Source organism: Chiloscyllium plagiosum, unplaced genomic scaffold (assembly GCF_037043375.1).
Source record: "Chiloscyllium plagiosum isolate Xiang-an unplaced genomic scaffold, Cpla_swu_hap1 HiC_scaffold_22, whole genome shotgun sequence".
Taxonomy (NCBI): Eukaryota; Metazoa; Chordata; class Chondrichthyes; order Orectolobiformes; family Hemiscylliidae; genus Chiloscyllium; species Chiloscyllium plagiosum.
In genome coordinates this window covers 49,907,512-49,928,498 of record NW_028270160.1, presented here as the reverse complement: position 1 = coordinate 49,928,498, position 20,987 = coordinate 49,907,512, and the positions used below count along the sequence as shown (strand labels likewise).

Here is a 20,987-nt window from a genome sequence, read left to right as displayed (position 1 = left end):
CAGCAGGTCAGGCAGCATCCAAGGAACAGGAGAATCGACGTTTCGGGCATAAGCCCTTCTTCAGGAATGAGGAAAGTGTGTCCAGCAGGCTAAGATAAAAGGTAGGGAGGAGGGACTTGGAGGAGAGGCGTTGGAAATGCGATAGGTGGAAGGAGGTCAAGGTGAGGGTGATGGGCCGGAGTGGGTTGGGGGCGGAGAGGTCAGGAAGAAGATTGCAGGTTAGGAAGGCGGTGCTGAGTTCGAGGGATTTGACTGAGACAAGGTGGGGGGAGAGGAAATGAGGAAACTGGAGAAATCTGAGTTCATCCCTTGTGGTTGGAGGGTTCCTAGGCGGAAGATGAGGCGCTCTTCCTCCAACCGTCATGTTGCTATGGTCTGGCGATGGAGGAGTCCAAGGACCTGCATGTCCTTGGTGGAGTGGGAGGGGGAGTTGAAGTGTTGAGCCACGGGGTGGTTGGGTTGGTTGGTCCGGGTGTCCCAGAGTGTTCTCTAAAACGTTCCGCAAGTAGGCAGCCTGTCTCCCCAATATAGAGGAGGCCACATCGGGTGCAGCGGATGCAATAAATGATGTGTGTGGAGGTGAAGGTGAATTTGTGGCGGATATGGAAGTATCCCTTGGGGCCTTGGAGGGAAGTAGGGGGGGAGGTGTGGGTGCAAGTTTTGCATTTCTTGCGGTTGCAGGGGAAGGTGCCTGGAGTGGAGGTTGGGTTGGTGGGAGGTGTGGACCTGACGAAGGAGTCAAGGAGGGAGTGGTCTTTACAGAACACTGATAGGGAGGGGAGGGAAATATATCCCTGGTGGTGGGGTCCGTTTGGAGGTGGCGGAAATGACGGTGGATGATACGCTGTATATGGAGGTTGGTGGGGTGGTAGGTGAGGACCAGTGGGGTTCTGTCCTGGTGGCGGTTGGAGGGGCGGGGCTCAAGGGTGGAGGACCGGGAAGTGGAGGAGATGCGGTGGAGAGCATCGTCGACCACGTATGTGGGGAAATTGCAGTCTTTGAAGAAGGAGACCTTCCCCTGCATCCGCAAGAAATGCAAAACTTGCACCCACACCTCCCCCCCCTACTTCCCTCCAAGGCCCCAAGGGATACTTCCATATCCACCACAAATTCACCTGCACCTCCACACACATCATTTATTGCATCCGCTCCACCCGATGTGGCCTCCTCTATATTGGGGAGACAGGCCACCTACTTGCAGAACGTTTCGGAGAACACCTCTGGGACACCCGGACCAACCAACCCAACCACCCCGTGGCTCAACACTTCAACTCCCCCTCCCACTCCACCAAGGACATGCAGGTCCTTGGACTCTTCCATTGCCAGACCATAGCAACACGACGGTTGGAGGAAGAGCGCCTCATCTTCCGCCTAGGAACCCTCCAACCACAAGGGATGAACTCAGATTTCTCCAGTTTCCTCATTTCCTCTCCCCCCCACCTTGTCTCAGTCAAATCCCTCGAACTCAGCACCGCCTTCCTAACCTGCAATCTTCTTCCTGACCTCTCCGCCCCCACCCCACTCCGGCCTATCACCCTCACCTTGACCACCTTCCACCTATCGCATTTCCAACGCCCCTTCCCCAAGTCCCTCCTCCCTACCTTTTATCTTAACCTGGTGGACACACTTTCCTCATTCCTGAAGAAGGGCTTCTGCCCGAAACGTCGATTCTCCTGTTCCTTGGATGCTGCCTGACCTGCTGCGCTTTTCCAGCAACACATTTTCAGCTCTGATCTCCAGCATCTGCAGTCCTCACTTTCTCCTGTGTTACCACTACGTCTAACACGTACTGCCATATGACTTTGTTTTGAATAATTCAATGGGGCTTTATAATAAAGACATTCAAAACTCAATGCTTTAGATTTATAATTCTTTTCCTGTAAGAAATAGGAAAGTTAGGAACTGAATTGAGTCAGGACTTGGATTCAAAAAGGTGGGATAATAATCTCTTTTAGCTTGCTACAAACTTTAAAAATGTAAACATTTATGAACACAGAAATAGGCCATTAAATTCATCATGTCTACTCAGCCCGATTGCTCAAAAAATGTATTTACTGTGTATCTTCCTCTGCTTTAAACCTCTGAAATTTTCTCTTGGCTTTTTCTGCTTCATTGAAAATATTCCAATTGTCTCAAGTCTCGCCTCATAACTCGTGATACCAATCTAATATCTGGTGATATGCCATATCTATACTATAAACTGTTGCTTTTAATTCTTTTCTGTAAAGTTAGTACATGCCTGATGTTGCTAAACTGATTGTAGGTCATTTTGCAAACAGTAGAATGCAACTATGTGATCAATACATTTTCATGTACTTTTAATGCCTCAATCTAAATGATCAGTTATATCAAAATGAAACATGGGCCCACTTGCCAACCCTCCAGCCTCTTCAAACCAACAACACCCATTTGTGTTATGTCCTGTAAATGCATTTAAACAGGCTTTATCCAGTTTCTTGTGGATGTTGAACACAACCCCTCCAAATTTATTACTAACTTGCATTCATTGATGACAGAAAAGTTGATACAGGAACGAAAAAGATTGTGTGCACTTCTGAGGTGAGGCCAAAGCTTATAGCTTGGTTGGAAGTTTGCATTGACCTCTATAGTGGAGCTGGAAATGCTTAATATTGAGCTTGGGTATCTGACATCTGATTCTAAGCATTTGTGTATCTCATCAGATTACACAGATTTACAGAAATAGGCATGCATAGATGCAGTCAACTCCTCAAACCCAAACACAGAGAGAGAGAGGCTCGCTCACTCATTCACTCACTCTCTCTCACTCTGTGATGGCCATAGTCTTGGTGGTATGCGACATCACAATCAAAAGTGCCATGTTTTGGTTAACAACATCATTATAATCTTCTCATTTTTGCAAATTAAGTCAAAGACAACTGGTATTAACTTTACCTACCACAGATTATTCAAAGGACCATAGGTAGTCATTACCTTGTATAGAAAATAATTTCTTTGTTATGTGGAAAAGTGTCACATATGTAGGTTTATTTTATGAATGATTCCTTTACATAAAGCACACAGAGAAGAATTTTCCCTTATCTCACTTCGTGGTATTTGGAAATGGTTCAGTGACTTCTGTAATTGACCTACACAGCAACCGAATTTTGTAGTTGATTTGATTTTTAGAATTGGTATGAGGAGTGGGTGTGTGAAAAATCTGGCACCCTTTATATATTCACCAAGGAAATTGTTCACTAGGAGGGCCGAGGACAGGGGTTTTCATTTTTTTCATCAGTTCTCTTCCTGCCAATCTGAAGGCATTCTTGAAATGCCTTTCCCAAGCACTGACCCCTGAGATGACCCAAATGGCTAATATTCATATGTAGTTTTATCCCTTATGTATCATTTAGCACGCCATTTGAACGCAAGAGGTACAGAATTATGCCTGGTCTTTATTTTACTCCCAATGTCTAGACCTATGCTTTTTCAGTAGGTTTGCTGAATTGTAAATGAAAGTGGAGTGCTGAATGTTCATTGCTTCCTTCTCTAGCTCCACGGAGAGATACTGTAACATCAGCGCCACTTTTTTGCTGAGATTAGCTAAGTTAACATAGTGGAAATTAAATTTTGCAGAGAAATTTGATAAATAAACCTGAGCAATTGGAAATTTTTTTAGACAAGTTACTTATTACTTTGTATCTCCCTATTTCATCAATTCCTCATTGCTGAAAACAATCAAAAGTACTGTTTTGGTTTTTTGTTTTGCTCCTCCTTTTCCTTGCCTTTTCTCTTCTCTAGGAATGCAACATCTGCAGTCAATCTTCTACCAGGTCTGTATAAGTGCATACTTTTCAATTTATTCGAGTATTTTAAAATTTCAATTAGCAACTCTTGCAGTCATTTTTGTTTGATTTTGATTGATCTGTTCCTAATAGCCACATGCGTTTTTCTTTGGTGCTTTTCCCTAGTACAGTAAGAAAATATGTTCAGACATCTCGAAGATGGTAAGATTGCTGCAGTGATAGTAATTCAATTACAGTAATATCTACTTCCATATTTCTGAAAGCAGTTTTCTTTGGAAATGATAATCAATGCTTTTCTGAAATCTGTTTGAAAAATCGAGCTTTAGAGCTTATCTAGAACATGTTACTTAAAAACTGAAGACTCCTTATACATTGCCAATATCTTGAACAGGGTCAAACATAGGATTTCCTTCATACCATTGCTCCATTTAACAGACCAGTGATCACCACAGTATGTCTATAGCAGTACTGGTCATTTCCAAGGCTAAAAATGGTCTTAATGTTGTGACTACATTCAACCAGTGCATGGATTGAATGGACCAAATTGTTTATTATAATGAACTCCAGACTGTTAATATTAAGTGAGATTTACAGATTATTTTCTTTTCTTCAGGATAAAATGTTCCATTTTTGGATAAATACGTTCTTCATCCCACAACCAAATGAGAACTTAGATAAAGTAGAAAATGGCAGCATAGTTACAGACAAGGATGATGATGGTTGGCGTACAGATAATGACAAAGAATATCTGGCTCTTACATTGACTAAAAATGAACTTGACAAGGCAAACAAAGACAAGGCCAACAGATATTTCTCACCAAATTTCAAGGTTAGTATGTTTTCTTGTGCCTTCATAGAATGTGGACATTGCTAGCTGGACAGCATTTATTGCCCATCTCTAATTGCTTTGAAGTACGTGACAAAGAGCTGCTTCCTTGTGCTGCTCAGTCCTTGGGGTGTATGGAGAACTACAATCCTGTTACAAAGACGATTCCAGGATTTTGACCCAATAACAATAAAGGATCAGCAGTATAGTTGCAAATCAGGATGGTGTGTGACTTTGAAAGGAGCTTTCAGGTACTGGTATTCACATGCATCTTGCTGCCCTGGTCAAATGTCATTAGAGGTTGTGTTTGGAAGGTGCTGGTAGAGTCTGGGTGAGTTCTTTTGCAGTGCATTTTATAGTCAGTACTCGCTGCTATTATTGTGTCAGTGGTGAAGGGAGTGAATGTTCAAGGTGGATGCTGTACCAATCAAATGGACTGGGGAGTGTCAAGCTTCTTGAGTGTTTGTGGAACTGCTATTGCAAAGGCAAATTCAAAGTATTGTATCACAATCCTGATTTGTACTTTGTAGATGGTGGACAGGCATTGTGGAGACGAGAGATAGGTTACTTGCTGCAGAATTCCTAGCCTCTGACTCGATCTTGTCACCACAGGATTTTTACACCCAGTCCAGTTTAGTCTCTTGGTCAATGGCAACCGCTGGAATGTTGATAAAAGGGATATTCAATGATAGGAATAACATGGATTAGTAAGGGGTGATTGCTAGATTTCCCTCTTGTTGGTGATGGTCAATGCCTGGACTTTGTGTGGCATCACTATTTCTTGCCAGTGATGACCCTAAGCTTGGATGTTATACAGGTCTTCTTGCATAAGGCCATAGATTAAGTCAATATCTGAGGAATTGTGACAACTTCCTGTGCTGCAAGACTATATGATTCTGTCATGCCTTGTGTCATTTCTTTGAAAATGTTAATCAGTTAGTCTGATTTCCTCATCTGTTTCCCCTGCCCCTTTCAGCAAAGTCAGTTCTGCTGTAAAGTGCGTTTCTTCAATGCAAATTGGCTACAAGACGATTGAAGAGTTTAGTCTGTTATTTGTAGCATGCAAATTCCTTAACTGTATTGGCTATAATGTAATTCAGGTCCCATTGGTTTAAACGGTGCTACTATCACATGATTTTTTGTAGTAATGTGGGGATCACATGGGAACGGAACTTTCGCATTGTATCAGAACAGACTGTCAGACCTTATTGAGTCTGTTTCTGTTGCTTTTTCAGTTAGGGCATTTTAGGTCATTGTAACACCTTGTGTAAAAAAGAGTACTTTCATCTCTTTTCCTTTCCCTGATCTTTTACAAGTTACTGAAAATAAATGCAGATCATGATATTCTAATAATGACTTAGTCACCATTGCAATAACAGCACTAAGGTTAGTTTCAATTTACAAAATTCAAACAGAACAAAGCAATGAGGAACAAATATGTGCACAAATTAAACCAGGGAGCATGGTTACATGATTCAGCTTTCTAGAACTAGCATGTGATCACACAGGGGTAAATCCAATGTGGCTGGATAAATTAATATATAAAACATGAAAGTGCAAAAGGAAATCGATCAAATAAAAGCGCTAAATTGTCTACAGAATACTGCCAACAAGCTTTTTTTTAATCACTGACCAATTTGCGACACATTCCAAAATTTTATTGCTCAGTTGAATTGTGCCTAACTGAAAAGACCAAACTCAGCAATTGATATCTAGAATTCTACCTCTAAGTGGCTACCTATTGTATGTCATGTCATATAACATGGCGGGGAGGTGCATAAAGATTCCAAATGTGATTATTGTCAGTCATGGGTGTAAGTTAATTGCTTACTCTTTCAAGAGCCTCTCCTTTTCTGATTGAGCATGAGTGGATGTTTGAGCTGTTAAGCCCTTTCTTATTTTGAGATATATGATTTTTAAAGAACCTTCCTTGAAGTATTGTTAGACTATGGGATGACAGAGTTGTAAACATACACACTAGTTAAAAAAAAATACATAGAATATAGTAGGAAACTATAAACCAGTTAGTCTAAAGTCACTTGTAGATAGCTTCCTTTTAATTTGAGATAAAATTAATCAACATGTAGAAATATATTTATTAATCAATTTAGATAATATGGTTTGTTAAAGGAATGCTATGTTTGACAAAATAGCTGTTTGGTAAGATCATTTGGATCAAGACAGGGACTGCAATGGATGTAGTATTTGAATTTTTGGAAAGCAAATGACAAAGTCTCCGAAAAAAATCTATTAAAACATCTAATGCATAGGACATGAGCAAATGTAGATAGCTTGGATGCAGAATTCGTCAACAAACGAAAAACAAAGACTGAATTTGCAGGTGTTGGAGATGATATTTTCAACGAGAACCCGTGCTGGTTTTATGTTGTTCACAGTTAAATATGAACTAACTTGTAGGCAACGCAATCAAAACGTTTCACGTTGACACAAGAACAGACGTTAAAGACTGTAAAAGGCTTCAAGGTGTAGGTTTAGCAGATTTGGGCAGAACGTTGGATAAATGTGAATCATCTAACAGTACATTTTGAGATGAAATACATCTAAATGAGAGTTTCAAGCTATGTATTCACTCAATCAATAAGATTGTTTGCTTCTATCTCCGTGACATTGCCCATCTGTGCCTTCCCCTTTTAGAGTCGTTTGCGAGACCAATCATCCATGCTTCTGACAATTCCAACCCTTTCCTGACCAGCCTTACAGCCTCCATCATCTCCAGAATTGGTAAATCTAAATTTATGCCCATTAATATTCTTTTTTTGTAATAACATAGCCTGATGGCTAGGGCCAAAGTAGAGTGAAATTCTTTTGATCAGATTACTCTTGATTATTCAAATCAGGCCTGACTTTGGGAAAATGTTCTTTGTCATAGCATTCTATTTACAAGACCAACGAGTAGCTAGGATTGAATGATAGCGAACGAAATGACTGAGATAAACCTCGATAGTTATGCTCGCACCAGTTAAAGTTGTGGTACGTGCCAATATTCATCCAGAATTCAGACTCAGTGAGGGTAATTCAGCAAACACTGCGATGAGGTGTTTCTAAAATGAGATCAGAAACCATCCATTAATGCGATTCCCTAACAGTTGTGAAGCATTGTTCTTCTGGGCTTTCTCGACAGAACCTGTAACCCATAGCCATTCTGCACCATTCTTCTTTTTGTATTTGCTGAAGTAAGGACGCTCTCAGCACAAAAAGTTGGCGTTGCTAAATTCTGTGAGATTGCTAGATTATTGTTACATTTAGTTTAACTACACTCATGAAAAATGTGGTTTTAATTACCATATATTACTTGTGTATAGGTCGATCTCATATATAAGTAAACTCCTTATTTTGGCCCAAAAATCTGGTATTTTTCATATACCTCGTGACTAAGTCAACCCTAATTTTTCAGGGGTCTCTTCCTGACCATATAACCTTATAGGGCATGATTTCCACATTCTTTATTCAAATGCAATAACCTGTGTCATCACAAATATCGCCGGTACCTTGTGGCAGCCCTCGACCTTGTCTTCCTGCTGTTGCTTCAGTTCCTTAGAAGTAGGTGTCATGTACAGTTTGCTTCAAACTTGTTGTAAAACTCTCCCAAATTTTCCCAACAAAATGACATCACGAAGAATGACATCATTTTGAAGTGACCATAATTCAGATATGTTTACTTTAGTGATGAGAAGGGATAGGTATATGCCACAGGGCAAGAGTTATAGCTGGGGGAAAGGCAATTATGATGTGATTAGGCAAGATTTAGGATGCATTGGATGTGGAAGGAAACTGCAGGGATGGGCACAATTGAAATGCTGAGCTTATTCAAGGACCAGCCACTACAAAGTACTTCTACATGAGAAGTCATTGGCGGATAGGATCAATGATATATCAGGAGTAAAAGTATGACTAGAGAAAGATTAGGGCAATCAAGATAGTAGTGGGATTTTGTGTGTGGAGTCAGAGGAGATAGGGGAAGTGCTAAATGAATACTTTTTGTCAGTATTCACACTAAAAAAAGATAATGTGGTCAAGGAGAATACTGAGATACAGGTTGCTAGACTAGATGGGATTGAGGTGCATAAGGAGTAGGTGTTAGCAATTCTAGAAAGTGTAAAAATAGATAAATCCCCTGGGCCAGATGGGATTTATCCTCGGATTCTCTGGGAAAACAGGGAGGAGATTGCCGAGCCTTTGGCTTTGATCTTTACGTAATCATCGTTTACAGGAATAGTGGCAGAAGGCTGGAGGATAGCAAATATTCCCTTGCTCAAGAAATGGAGTAGAGACAGCCCTGGAAATTATAGACCTGTGAGCCGTACTTCGTTTATGGGTAAAGTGTTGTAAAGAGTTATAAGAGATAGGATTTATAATAATCTAGAGAGGAATAAATTGGTTATGGATAGTCAACACAGTTTTGTGAAGTGTAGGTTGTGCCTCACAATCCTTATTGAGTTCTTTGAGATGGTGATCAAACAGGTGAATGTGGGTAAAGCGGTTAATGTGGTGTATATGGATTTCAGTAAGGCATTTGATAGGGTTCCTCACGGTAGGCTATTGCACAAAATAAGGAGACATGAGGTTGAGGGTGATTTAGCGGTTTAGATCAGAAATTGGCTAGCTGAAAGAAGACAGAGGGTGATGGTTGATGGGAAATATTAATCCTGGAGTTCAGTTATGAGTGGGGTACCGCAAGGATCTGTTTTGAGTCCACAGTTGTTTGTCATTTTTATAAATGACCTGGATGAGGGCATAGAAGGATGAGTTAGCAAATTTGCAGATGACACTAAGGTCAGTAGAGTTGTGGATAGCGACGAAGGATGTTGTAGGTTACAGAGAGATATAGATAAGCTGCAGAGCTGGGCTGAGAGGTGGCAAATGGAGTTTAATGTGGAAAAATGTGAGGTGATTCACTTTGGAAGGAGTAACAGGAATTTAGAGTACTGGGCTAATCGTAAGATTCTTGGTAATGTAGATGAGCAGAGAGATCTCAGTGTCCGTGTACATAGATCCTTGAAAGTTGCTACTCAGATTGATAGGGTTGTTAAGAAGGCATACGGTGTGTTAGCTATTTTTGGTAGAGGGATTGAGTTTCAGAACTATGAGATCATGCTGCAGCTGTACAAAACTCTGGTGTGGCCACATTTGGAATATTGCATATAGTTTTGGTCACTGCATTATAGGAAGGATGTGGAAGCTTTGAAAGAGTTCAGAGGAGATTTGCTAGGATGTTGCGTGGTATGGTGGGAAGGTCTTATGAGGAAAGGCTGAGGGATTTCAGGCTGTTTTCGTTAGAGATGAAGGTTGAGAGGTGATTTAATTGAGACATTAAGATAATCACAGGGTTAGATAGGTTGGACAGTGAGAGCCTTTTTCCTCAGATGGCGATGGCTAGCACATGGGGACGTAGCTTTAACCTGAGGACAGATGTCAGAGGTAGTTTCTTTACTCAGTACTAGGGGCGTGGAATGCATTGCCTGCAACAGTAGTAGACTCTCCAACTTTAAGGGCATTTAAATGATCATTGGATGAGTATGTGGACAAGAATAGAATAATAATGGATAGATGGGCTTCAGATTGCTTCCACAGGTCGGCACAACATCGAGGGCGGAAAGGCCTCTACTGCACTGTAATGTTCTATGTTCTAAGTATACTAACTGAGGAAAGCTGAACAAGGAAAAGGTTGCTGACTGGGTAATTTAGTGTCAAGAGAATGGAAGCATCATGACTCGACAATGTATTGGAATTTGCACCAATAACTAAGCACAAAAAATAGATTCAGTGATTTCAAAGCCAGTCCTCGATGGTGCAGTAAGTTTATGAATAGGTATGATTTAGTGCATGGACAGAAAACCAAGATTGCCCAATGTCTACCTACAGAACTTAATGCCAAGTTAATTGGATTCCATCACTTTGTAATCAGAAATTGGGAGAAAAACTGGTACAGGCTCTCATGCATCAGCAATATGGACGAAACCCCAATGAAAGTTGATCTGCCAGGGACCAAAACTGTGAACAAGATTGGAGTGAAAACAGTTTTGGTTAAGACTACTGGCCATGAAAGGAGTTGATTCATTGTATGGCAAATGGAACAAGGCTAAAGCTTATAATGATCTTTAAATGGAAAACTCTACCCAAACAGAAATTCCCAAAAGGCATTGTTGTCATCATCCGTGAAAAATGGTGGATGGATGAAGGTGGCTGCAAGGGAGAGGTCTGGAATATGCAGCCAGGTGGACATAGAAAGGAAAAAAGCTTACTGGTTTGGAATATGTTCAGATCTCACAGTGAAAAGTGTTACCACTGAACTCTGAACTAAGAATACTGATATTGCAATGATTCCTGGAAGCCTTACAAGCATGATGCAGCCACTGGATGTTAGTATCAATAAGCCTTTTATGGACTTAGTATGGAATAAATGGGACACGTGGATGCAAGAAGATTGGGGGGGTGTGGCGGAAGCTTCACAAAGGGTGGCAATATGCATGCTCCATTACTTGCAACTGTATGTGAGTGGATTGTTGAGTCCTAGAAGGAGATGAAAACTGAAATGATTGTGAAAGCCTTCAAAAAATGTGGAATTTCTAATGCTTTAGATGGGACTGAGGATGGTTAATTATGGTCAGCTGGGAGTGATGACAAATCAGTTGTGGGCGGCACGGTGGCACAGTGGTTAGCACTGCTGCCTCACAGCGCCAGAGACCTGGGTTCAATTCCCGCCTCAGGCGACTGACTGTGTGGAGTTTGCACATTCTCCCCGTGTCTGCGTGGGTTTCCTCCAGGTGCTCCGGTTTCCTCCCACAGTCCAAAGATGTGCAGGTCAGGTGAATCGGCCATGCTAAATTGCCCGTAGTGTTAGGTAAGGGGTAGATGTAGGGGTATGGGTGGGTTGCGCTTCGGCGGGTCGGTGTGGACTTGTTGGGCCGAAGGGCCTGTTTCCACACTGTAAGTAATCTAATCTAATCTAATCAATTGATGACCCCCTTGAGAGTTCAGATGAAGATGATCCATACGACGATATTCTTGACTCAGACAACTGAAGTGCATTATTCAGTGGTGCAAATGATGCGGACTATGAATTTGAAGGATTCTAATGGACTTTTGCATGTATCTGTAACTTTTGTTTGAAGCGGCTATCCCATAATGTTTGTGATATAAGGGTGTAAAGAATTTTTTGCTGTAAATATCTGTTTTTTTATGTAACATGTTTGTTTTATATTATTAACAGTTTCATGTAGTCTTTTTAAATAAAATGCTATCACTTTTTTTTATTTTACTGCTCTTTAATTTTTATTTCATGAATTGTATGTTACTGGTATGCCTATTAACTTTTGTACATTCCAGTATGTGTAGACCTACATGTACTTTACGGTACTACAATAGCAGACAGAATGGAGATAATTATTTTGTAGATAAATATTTAACAATGGCCATAAGTTTTTGTTTTGTTGTTTTTAATTTTATATAGAGATCTGGTTCTTGTTTGTCCATTTTTTGACTCGTGCCAAGCATGAATTTCAACCCCTCAAACTGTATCTTGTGTATAAGTCGACCCCTTAATTTCAGCTCAAAAAAAGTCTTCAAAACTCAACCTATTCACGAGTATATATGGTATACCTTTAACTCTGAGTGTGAACCTTGTATCTGAAAGGGGAAGAAACATCCCTGTAGATTCCTGATAACACAATGGTTCACTACGTAAACAGAATTGTCACTTCAGTCATTGACATTTTCACAACACATTTGGACTTCTGCTGAATTGCACAAAGAGAAGGCACATCCATTCATCTTCATCTTCATCATCTGCATTTGTAATTACTTAAATTCAGTCTCCCAAATTTTATAGGGAACTCTAAATATGTAAGAATGTTTTAGAAACCCCCTAATTACTTGTCATGTTACATGGTTTCATTTGCAAATTAAAGAATCACAGTTTGTTGAGTTAAGTTATGAATTCTTTCTCCAACCTGCCAACTGTTGGACAAACTTATTATAAGTAAGTAAAGTGGATTTTTTTTTTTTAAAATGCATTCAAACTGCCTTTTTCTTATACCACAGCAAGATTTGATGCTTTTTTTGGATTAAGTAGATTGACAGAAGCATTGTGATCATTTTCACTTTGCACTCTGTATCCAGTCCTGGCCTCACCACTATCCAACGTTGCCATCCTCCCTTTCCATCTCTCACTTTATCAAAAGCCAAGTGAGGATCAGAAATTTGGTGAGAAGGTGATGTAGCTGTGGTCTACATTGAGGAAAATCAATTGCCTCATTCGTAATAACTTAAGAAACAGATGCAGGAGAAGACTCTTTGGCCCCTTCAGCCTGCCCAGCTAGTTACTAACATTATGACAGTTATAATGTGACCTGAACTCCGCTTTCCTCCTTGTCACCATAACCCTTGAATCCCTTGTCAATCAAAATCAACTATGATCATATTCAGTGATCCATCCTCCACAGCATGTTGAAGGAGATAATCCAAAATACTAATTAGAAACAAAATCCTAATCTGTGTCATAAATTATGCACCATGTATTTTGCAACAGCTCCCCCAGTTCTAGAAACTCCCAGAATGGGAAGCGTTCTCTCAACATTTAGCTCTTCAGGTTCTCTCTGAATCTTGTACATTTCATTAAGATCACTTCTGATTAAGACCTTAAAATCATAAGAAATTGGAACAGCAGGCCTTTCATCCCCTCAAGCTTGCTCCCCAATTCAGTAGGATCATAGCTAATCTGACTTTCCTCAGAACCACTTTAAGCCCATTTCCCTCATGTTCAAGAACCTACCTCAGCCTAAATGTGCAGTAGGAACCCCCCCCCCCCCCCACCCCTTCCTCATTCCCTAAATTCAAGTAAGTAGTGGGCGGCACGGTGGTACAGTGGTTAGCACTGCTGCCTCGCAGCGTCAGAGACCCGGGTTCAATTCCCGCCTCAGCCGACTGACTGTGTGGAGTTTGCACGTTCTCCCCGTGTCTGCGTGGGTTTCCTCCGGGTGCTCCGGTTTCCTCCCACAGTCCAAAGATGTGCAGGTCAGGTGAATTGGCCATGCTAAATTGCCCGTAGTGTTAGGTAAGGGGTAAATGTAGGGGTATGGGTGGGTTGCGCTTCGGCGGGTCGGTGTGGACTTGTTGGGCCGAAGGGCCTGTTTCCACACTGTAAGTAAGTAAGTAATCTAATCTAATCTAATCTAATCTAAAAGTAATCTAATCTAAAAAAAAAGTAATCTAATCTAATCTAGTATCCCAACCTATTCAGTATTTGTTCTTAAAACAATCCTTCCATACTGGGAATCATCCTAGTGAATGTTCTCTGAACTGTCTCCAATGAATTGATAGCTTTCCTTAAATAAGGGGACCAAATATTGCACTCAACACTTCAGATGTGGTCTCACCAGCATCTTGTACAGCTGCACTAAGATTTCCCTACTCTTACATTCCAACCCTCTTGAAATAAGGACAAACATTACTTGCCTTCCTGATTACCTGCTGCACCTGTCATTACAATTAGCCTGATTTGTTGAAGCCTTCCTCGTGAGACAGTCTGTTTGTTTGAGGAATAAGCATAGTGAAGCTTTGCTGAACTGCCTCCAGTGCAAGTTTTCTTAAGAAAGGTAATGAAAATCACGGTCCTCTAGGTGTGACTTCACTGATGCTCTGTACGATTATACCAAGACTTATTTAACATTGTACGCCATGTTCCTTATATTAAGCATTAAAATTGCATTTGTCATGTTAATTACTTGCTGACTTTGTGTGATTGTGTTAAAGGCACGTAGGTCCCTCTGTACCAAAACATTCTGCAGTGCTCTCTATTTAAATAATGCTAATCTGTTTGTTTTTCTGTTAAAGTGCACTCCATCTGCCAAATTTTTTCCCATACACGTGACCATCCATGTGCAGACACTCAATTGCATCCATATGTATCATCTTGTCGTCAGCAGCCTTGGCGACAGTACTGCTGGTTGGTCCCTTCATCAAAATCATTAATATATATCATAACTACTGGAGATTTCAGATTTCATTTATGTAGCACTCCACAAATTGCAGTTGTCAGTGAGAAAGCTACCCATTTATCATGAACTCTTATTGTTAGTTGACTTGTCTTTTATCCAAGCAATATTAATCTCAACATGCACTCTTATCATATGTTGTAACCTTTCATGTTGCAGTTTTTTGAATGCCTTTTTGGAAGTCCCTCCACAATTTCCCTTTATCTACCTTTATTTAATATTCTTAAAGAGCGTGAATAAATTTGTCAAACACAACTCCTTTTTCACAAAATTGTGTTGATTCTGTCTGATTGCAAATATTCTGCCATATTTTAACTTGTATTCTTGTATTTTCCCAATGAAAGGTATTAAGCTGACTGGCTGATAGTTTTCTGCTTACTGTCTCTCTCCTTTCTTGAATAAGGCTGGTGTATTTGCATTTGCCAATTTCCTGAGACCTATTTATTAAATTTTCCTTTCTGTATATTCCTTTACATTCAAAGATTGAGAAAGGTCAAAGGTGATTCTTAATTTCAGTATTCAAGAAAGATAAATATTTCCCAAAACACCATGCTTCCCTGTTTAGTTCCCATTAACAGTGTAAGCAATAGTACGATATATATTTCACACAACTGATAACACACAATATCAACTCAGAAGTATTCATCAGTTTACTAGCTTAGTTGTTTGTGGACCTTACCTGGCTTAATAGCTGGGATTTAAACAATTTAGATCACAGTTCTTGGGGATGTGACCTTGTGATTTCAATTAAATGTTTTCAGGAAATTATTGTAAAGTATAAATTTAATTTTATGCTTGTGATGTCAAATTGAAAATGGATACAAGTTCAGGCTTCAAGGATGTATTCTGCCACTTGTACACCATTTTTGATCCACGTGTCTTAAATATCTAGCAAATTACAGTAGCACAATGTTTACTATAGAAGTTGAGGACACACATTGCACTAAAGAGCACAGTGGTCATAATGTTACTCCAGAAGTTCAAACAGTGCTGAAAATTAATGTGATGTACCTCATGTAATTATTTCTACCTTTTCTCACTGTACAGGTGAAGCTGTTATTCACAAAAACTGTTGAGGAACGACAACAACAACATCCCATGGGCAATAGTTCAACCACAGTAACGCCAGATGTTAGTGATAATGAACCAGAGGACTATAGATACTCGGACACCACTGACTCTGACCCAGAGAATGAACCTTTTGATGAAGATCAGCATACACAGATAACAAAAGTCTGAAATATTTTTATGGGAAATTATAACTGCAAGAAAAAGGAAACAAACTTGAATAAACTGAAAGCAAGTACCTTTTTTAATGGCAATAGGACAATGTGTCAAGTAAAATGCTACACCAATTATAGGAACAATGATCTTTTCCTTACCAATGTTGTTTAGCCCCATACATACATCCGCAAGGTTTTGACACAAAGTTGTCCAATGAAAAGTGATTGCGTAGATATGTTATATGTATACATTTTTGTGTGTCAAATGGCACATAAAAGCGCAATCAGGAAAAAGAGGCACTTTCCCATGTAATTCCAGTTTTATAAAAAGTGGAGACAGATCTGGTGTGTACGTAGGAAATTTTTTCCTTTTGTGTTATGTTGCCAACAGTAGGTGCTAACTTACCTGTACAAAGAGTTTGTGTCCTGCCCCTTTAAATCCATCTAACAACAGATCAATCTGTTATCAGCTCGGAGAATTTGTGAAAAGGTTTGCATAAAATGCATGTCTTGGAAAAGGGATTAGAAAGGATGCACAGAAAGGAAAAAAAAATCCATAATCTGGTTCCAGTACCACCTACAGCTTATTGCACCATTTTATAAGGCATTAAGCCTAAGGAATTGTGCAGTCTGCTGCTACTGCTGCTTGCTTTTTGTGCTTTCAAAGCACACTGGTGCTAGAAAAGGCAGCTGGATTGAGGAATTCTTTCTGGGAGGAGGCTTGAACCTTGGACAGAAGAAAAACAACTTACGGCCCACAGATATACAAAATGTGGAGTCCAAGTAAGGAACATTTTCAAGTTTTTTTCCTTCCTTTCTTTGGGGATGTCACAAGCTGGAGTCCCTTAGTAATAATGGCTTAATCTTATAAATGTGGCAGCATGCCCATTCAAAGTTATGACAGTTAATGTAAAAAGGAGAATTTTACAATGATTTAATAAGTTAGCTAGAATTATTTTAATTGGTGCTGCTCCACTATGTCCTGTGTCACCAAGGCCAGTGCTTGAAGTTGATCACTTTTTTGTTCGTACTGTTTTGGACTTTAAGTCAGTATCTTTATAAATTACCTTCATTACATTTCTATAGTACAAGCTGTTCTATTTCTATTGGCAAGATGCCTTCTTTCTCCAGATCTGGTATTGGCATATGATAGTAAGGGAAAATTTGGATTGGGAGTATGCAAATGTTTAGATGAAGTGTGTCACTCATGTGTTGTGTGCAAGTAATTGGGAAACTGTTGCAACTGATGTTTCAACAGAATAAACAGGTTTCAACAAAAGATCATAGTATGCACAGGATTTAAAATTTAAAATGAGGTTTTATATTCATATCGAGGAAGCTGTGTATACGTTACTCATCTGTAACGGCATGAAAAGAAGTCTGTTGTGCTCTGTTGGTTAATGTGTTAAACTGGTAGTTGTCGTCATTTCCTGTGATTGTAGAAAAATAAAACTGCATACTCCCACAAGGCCAGCCAAACGGAGTCTCACAGGTATGGTAAAAGTCTATTATGCGAATCCCTTTGTGTCCTCTTTCAAGAGGGAAATGTAGACTGTTATGGATGGGGAAAACTGTGTTTTGCTGGAGCATTATTGCATTAAAATGTATCTCTTATTTTCTTTACTTCAGCACAAAATATAATATGCTTGGCCATTTGGTGATGGACAACTACAATTACAAACATTGCATCCAGCTTGAGCTGGAAGTAACTTCCCAAAACATTTAGTGTTGGTTAGTGTCTAGATGTTTCAGTTCTGGTGTCTGTTCTTGCTATAAACCATGAATCTTTTGAACCTTTCTTTGTAGTGGTGCTTTAAAACTGTCCAAAAGCTAATGTGAAGAGCATGAGTTGTGCAGTGAAAGAGAAATGGACAAATGTAGCTCAAGAGGGAAGTATAGGTTTATAGATCAAATTACAAGCTTCTGTTGACAGTTTTCTTTTACTGATAGCACGTTTCTTTTAATTTTTTTAAATTGATTTCCCCTTCCCTTTCAAAATCCCTTTACTTCTGTTGCTCACAACTGAACATTTGAGACAAGCCACTTTTGAAGAGTTTTATCATCTTTCATAAAGACGTTTACCACTATATCTTTTTATATTGATAATAAAAGGAAATTTTGACGACCAGGAGCAGGCAATAAAAGCCAGTTTGTAAAAGGTGCACAAAAACAAGTGAAGGAAATCTTTCCTGCCTTACATGCCTTGGAAATACTTAGCTTGGCTTCAGGCAAAGTATTTATACAGCTTTATTTTCCCTTTAACATTAGGGGGCAAAGAGATGGCCCTTTCATCTTCAGAACACTGAAAATAAAATTCTCAGTGTCACTTGGAACGCTAAGGAGCCGGGGTAAGAGCAGCTGCATATTGTACCAGGCTTTTGCACTGTAAGAGTTTTTTTCATTTTCTGTTGAAAATCGAGGGTGTATTGGGGTCCATAAACAACTTTTCCAAACCTTCTAAAGGCCTTGCATGCTGAAGGTGGGAAAGGTGGTAATAGTATGTTTTCATATTCTTGTATCGATACCATCCCTGTAGAGCCAGACATGCATTACTTTGACTGACAAAGTTGTCCAGTCTCTCTTTTTTTTTTATTTATGACAGTATTCATAATTAGTCTGGTAAATACATTCTGTAGGTTATCTCTCTTGAGTTTCCAGACTATACGCTTAATAAAAAATTCTTTGGATGTGCAGCAGCTTAGTGTCTGAAATTGTTTGTTGACGGCATCACTGTAAAGGAATTTACTTGGCCATCCTTAGTCATCTGTAGCCCCACTGAATTATATTTGCCACAGTAAATCACAAAGGGCAGTTGCATGGGTGGCCTCAGGGGTCCTGCACTGTGGCACAAGATATGGGCTGAGTGGATTTCACAGGCAGCATCAAATATCCAAGTTTCAGCTTTAAAATATTCATAAGGGCCAGTGTGAGAGTCCATGTCATTAGTAATACCAGATTTGTGCAATATGTTTAAGAAAGCCTGTGGTTGCCACAAAGTGCCTCTTGTTTACTTAAAATACTGTTCAAAATTCTGTCATCATGCATGCAGATGGAAAAGGTGGAACTGTGCACTATAAAGGGGCTTCACTGCAGTGTAGGACAAAGCTGCCTGCTGCTCTGCCTGTTCAGATTTGGATTTTGTTTCATATAGAATATGTATACAAAGATATATTTTCAGCCTGTAAAACAGCCTTTTCCATTTCAGCCTGTTAAAGATACTATTGTGCTGTGCAGCTATTTGCTCTGTGTGTAATGCTATGCACTGAGAATACACAAGAAGTAAACCAACAAATGTAAATTGTACAGATTATTGATGCTCATAAAATCCAGTGTCCATTTGTTATTGTATGTGTTGTTTGTTAACTACCCTTTATCTTACTGTTATAAACTCCACTTTAAACTGATTAAAGATTAAAGTCTCATTCTTGTGATTGTGCAGTGGGTATTTAACCTCAAGTGTTGAATCTTGAATGGTTATATTTGCCTTCATAATCCTGTATATTTGTTAAAATTATGTAAATTCATGGAAGAAAGAAATGCAAAAGACCTAACACACTCAATTTATTTCCAGTATGTTTTACATATGAGGAATCTGAGTGTCCCTATGTTTTAATTAAGAAAATCTTATGTTTAGAGCAATAACTTATTTGTTAATATGGTAGTTGTAAGTACAACTAAATACCTGGGAGTGCTGTGACTGATGTTACCACTCAAAATGATCAGTATTTTTCACCTTTGCATCCACCCCATTTCCATCACTCCATCTTAATTCCTCCCAAACGAAACAAATGTTGTTTTGTGGTCTTTCTTAGTTCACCTATCTAGAAAAATCTCTCTCCCTGCATCCAATCATTTTTACCTAGTTTTGACAGTTTATGCTTCCATTTTTCTATGTGGATGTCCATTCGGTGTACCAGTTGTTCTTTGTGTGAACCTTTCTGTTCGCTTTAATTTATCTTTTTATTCACAACTACAAATTATATTTGGAGCAAACATTTTATTAATGACTGGTACCTATGGGACCAGGAGTGTGCCGGTTGATCAAATATTCCAGTTAATGAAGAGGTCCTCAATCAATTTAAAAACACACACACACTAAGTAATGCGAATGTAATGCAGGAGGTATACACATCACTGTTACATTTTTTTACAGCTTAAGTGGCGTCAATAATAATACAACCTTGCCTTAAATAAAACTTAGTGGCAGAAAGCATCCTCACCTAAACAGACTCCTCCGAGATCACAGTAATACAGTAGAGTATTATTGTGGAGTTTCTGGTATATAATTTTTGTTGGTTTGTAAAGTGCCAGTTTAAACAAAGTTTGCCGTGTATTGTGTCTTTACTGGAGTAAAACATTCCACCAGCTGTTAAGGTTTATCTAGAAGTAATAGTTCAGACTTCAGGTATATACTAAACAATAGAATTAAGATATGCTTCATGTTTCTCAGTAATGCTATTAAGTAAGATCATTTGCTGATTTTCCATTTCATTATACCTCCCTGCTTGATCTCCATATCTCTCAATTCTTTCAAATTTCAGAAATCTCTCAATCCATCTGGAATTTACTCCGCAATTTGACATCAGAACATTCTGCAGTAGAGAACTCCAAAGGTTTATAACCCTCAGTGACGTAATTTCTTGTCTCAGTTCTTCAGTCCTAAGACTTGAACTAAGAAAGACCAGAAAGGCTTTACAATATTTTTTCCTTATTCTAAGACTATGCATCCCAAGTTCTAGACTCCCCGACCAAGGGATATACTGCCTCTTGTTAAATTGTCTCAGAATTTTGAATGTTTTAATAGGACATCTCTGTTTCTTCTAAATTCCAGAATTCCTCTTCATAGGACAGTTCGTTAGATGGAGCTGCTGCTAATTTATCTGCAGAAATTGCATCATTGAAATTCTCAAACGATGATTTATGTACCTGTGCCATATTGACTTATGTTGCCACATTGTCAAAACATGACTTCATCAGGATCTTTCCATTTCAAGTGCCTTGTTTGGCATAGTTGGTGAGCTTGTACAGATATTCCCCACAGCCTGTTTCATTAAAACTGTTTTTTGAATTTGGTGTTAAAGTTTGGATTATCTTTCAATGCAACAGGATTCCTGAGATCTCTTCAAAATGATAAACATCATTTAATAACTTTTAGCCCCAT

The 20,987-nt window shown here is 39.3% G+C and overlaps 1 protein-coding gene across 4 annotated transcripts in view; it reads left to right on the top strand.

Annotated features, from left to right (window-relative positions):
• Positions 1-19,248, top strand: part of ptenb (phosphatase and tensin homolog B) — a 160,182-nt gene extending 140,934 nt beyond the window's left edge. For 2 of the 4 annotated variants that reach the window (XM_087999046.1, XM_087999045.1), the window contains exons 8-11: positions 3,760-3,791; positions 3,935-3,965; positions 4,378-4,593; positions 15,651-19,248. In XM_087999046.1, the coding sequence (XP_087855172.1) occupies positions 3,760-3,791; positions 3,935-3,965; positions 4,378-4,593; positions 15,651-15,842 (471 nt within the window). In that variant the 3' untranslated portion in view covers positions 15,843-19,248. The remainder of the gene's footprint in view (positions 1-3,759; positions 3,792-3,934; positions 3,966-4,377; positions 4,594-15,650) is intronic. The other 2 variants (XM_043712395.2, XM_087999047.1) reach the window with 1 other exon arrangement.
• The last annotated feature ends 1,739 nt before the right edge of the window (positions 19,249-20,987 follow it).